General features: G+C 46.4%; 1 protein-coding gene across 1 annotated transcript in view; it reads left to right on the top strand.

Moving 5' to 3' along the window:
• Erp27 (endoplasmic reticulum protein 27) overlaps nt 1–346 on the top strand; it is a 16,500-nt gene extending 16,154 nt beyond the window's left edge. Inside the window, exon 7 of the mRNA XM_021191277.1 lies at nt 302–346. Coding sequence (XP_021046936.1) covers nt 302–346 — 45 coding nt within the window. The remainder of the gene's footprint in view (nt 1–301) is intronic.
• Nucleotides 347–3,023: the final 2,677 nt, after the last annotated feature.

Genomic DNA, 3,023 nt, shown 5'->3' with positions numbered 1-3,023 from the left:
CGCCCGGTTCATTTTTTTTTTTTTTTTTTAATTAAAGGGCCAATGGGAAATTACTTAAATCCTAGATAGAGAGCTCATGTATGAGGTGTGGTGGCTCATGCCATGTATTCTGGTGGCTGAGGCAGGTTGACCGCCACAGATTGAAGCAAACATGGGGTAGTGAGATCTCTTTTTTTAAAAACAAAAACAAAAACAAAAACCCGCATCAGAGTAAGAGAAGAGGTCAGTGGGTCAAAGCTAGGATGGGTGTGAGGTTTCTCCAGAGTCCCTAACTGTGCACTCTTTGCTATGTTTTTTTCAGAGAGATCACGAAGCTGAAGGAGACTCCGGGAAGGAGGAGCTCTGACGGCTCCCCGGAACTTGTGCTCCCTGCCTGCCCTGTGTCTATTCTGTGCTGAATAAAAAGGAGCCGTTCAAATCTCTGCGACGCTCGCTCCCTCGCGCGATCATCAGGTGTTCTAACAAGGGGCGGGAGGATCATAATCATTGGCCTTGTTTCCACATCTCATTTCCCTCTTGTTTCCAACTTCCTATCCCCTCTCCCCAAGCCTAGTTTCATACTGTGCCTGAGTGCCGGGGATACAGGGGCTTCAGGAACATGCATCTCTGTAAAGGGCAAGCATTCCTAGAGAGAGGACATTCTGGTGTGTCACTGACATTGAATTGGCACCCTGTACACAGCTTACACAACAGTTCCTGTTCCTTTGGGGTCATCAGAGGATAGACCCGCCCCTCCTTCATAAGCAAATATCCTCTTCTCCAACTCCGGGCCAAGAACAAAAAGGTCTTTTGGGTTTGGGACATTTTTCTCCCAAAAGTTAAAGGATGTCTCCAAGTTTCTGAACGCATCAGAAACAGAGCATGATAAAAGCTACGCTCATTTAGCGATTGCAATTCCCCGTGTAAATCAGCAACCCACGGAGTAAATAAAACCCAGAGCAGCATCTCTGCAAGCCAAACCCTTTGAGGGAAACACAGCTGCCCGGCTCAGCGGTACACGCCCCACCCTCCAAGGCTCTACGTCCTGTTAGGTCGTGACCCACTGTGTTGTTCCCTGTGTGGGTGGGATGGGTGGTGAGACCAGATCACCCTGCGTGAGTATTGGTACAAATGTGGCAAAGGAGCCAGGGGGTCAATTAGGTAAGAGGTTGGGGAGCGACAGAAGAGGGGTACTTGGCGCCAGGACACGCTGGGGTTAACCGCGGTTACTGCCAGTAAGGTGTGCGGTCCATCAGACAGGAGATGCAGGAGTTTGACTGTGGGTCGCTGGCCCACCACAGGCTGTTACAGTCAACACACAGATGCTACATTGTCGTAGCCTTCCCACCCACTCCAGGCCCTTGGCTCTAAAGAAAAGCGCCTAAGAGCTGAAGAGCTGGAAAACCACGGATGTACAGCAGGAAGGTTCCAAGTGAGGGACAAGGCATGAAAGGCTTGCTTGTTCCTTGCTAGGGGATAACCCCGTGGCCCCTGGGCATGGAAAGTGGCTGGAAAGGAGACTGTGAAAGTAACTCTTGCAGTGACAAAGGAACCAGGAGCTGAGGGACACGGGGTCGCTCCAGAGCTGCACAAGCCCAGGAGTACAAAACAGGCTCATCCCAGAATGCTTTCTGGACGTTTTGACATTTACGTTCAAGAATTCTTTCTGATGCCCTGCTGGGGTTTCCCAAACCCCAGGAGGCTATGCTTTCTTCTCAACTTTTTTTTTTTTTCTAAACCATTTAATTTTATTTTGATTTTTCGAGACAGAGTCTCCCCAAGTAGCCTTGGCTCTCCTGGAACTCACTCTGTAGACCAGGTTGGTCTCAAACTCACAGGGATCCACCCGCCTCTGCCCCCTGAGAGCTGGGGTCAAAGGCATGAGCCCTCTTGGCTTCTCAACCTTCTTGATGCTACGACCCTTTAATATAGTTCCTCATGTTGTAGTGATCTCAACCATAAAATTATTTCATTGCTACTTCATAAGTGTAATTTTTCTACTATTATGAATCATGAAATAAATATTTGATATGCAGGACATCTGATATGTGACCCTGTGAAAAGGTAGGTCAACACCGTCAAAGGGGTCACGACCCACAGATTGAGAATCACTACCCTAAGGATACCTTCAACTCCATGGTTTTGTTTGTTTCTTTTTGGTGCATTAGGAATTGAACTTGGGGACTTATGCATGCTAGGTGAGTGCTCTACCAGTTAGCTACACTCTTAGCCACTTTCCTGGTTTCTTTTAAGCCCATTTACATGGTCTCAGGTCCTCCATACAACCCAAACTTTTATAATTTTCATTTCCAATGTGTTCATCACTCAATCATTTTCTCTCTTCCCCTTTCCTCAACTGTCTTTATTTCTTGCTTAAAATGATAGCACCCTAAGCTTTAGTAAAGCCCCAAATCATAGCGTGTTCAATAAAGGGTTAATTTTACCATACTTCTCACATTCTTCTGCACATGCTGATAGCCAGCACAGACTCCATGGATAATAACAAGATGGAAGTTTATTTTCTAGTTGGTGATGTCTTGTAGCAGTTCTGTCCCATAGTGTCTTGTATGCTTATGTTTGTGTATTTGCTTGTGTTTGTGTATGCTTATGCTTGTATATTTGTAGCATTGAGTTGAACTAGTCCTTATCAGCTCATGGCTCTTTGAAAGCCAGGAATTCGCCACATCTTTGTCAGTGCTTATTAGATTTCAGGGCTCAAAACCAGCACATAAAATTCCTCAAGGGAGAAGAGCTTTGGGGTTGTTTTTGTGTTTGTTTGAGGCCTTTGTGGGTTCCTTCCTACACAACCAGTCAGCCTCAAAGTCAAGCCCACCCTGCCTCGGCTGCTGAAGGCCTGGGATTTTAAGTGTGTGAAACCAAAGCAGGCAAAAGAAGAGGTTTCTGTTGGTTAAAGCTGGTGCCTACTAAAACTTCTGCCATTTCTAGATGTTTCCTTGTCATTGGTTAATCATTCCCCAAGACTCCATATTTATTCCCTGAGCCTACACTCCTGTTGGAGCAGAGAACTCTCTGTTGCAGTGGGA

Source organism: Mus pahari, chromosome 2 (genome assembly GCF_900095145.1).
Source record: "Mus pahari chromosome 2, PAHARI_EIJ_v1.1, whole genome shotgun sequence".
In the NCBI taxonomy this organism is placed as follows: domain Eukaryota; kingdom Metazoa; phylum Chordata; class Mammalia; order Rodentia; family Muridae; genus Mus; species Mus pahari.
This window is presented reverse-complemented; position numbering and strand designations above follow the sequence as displayed.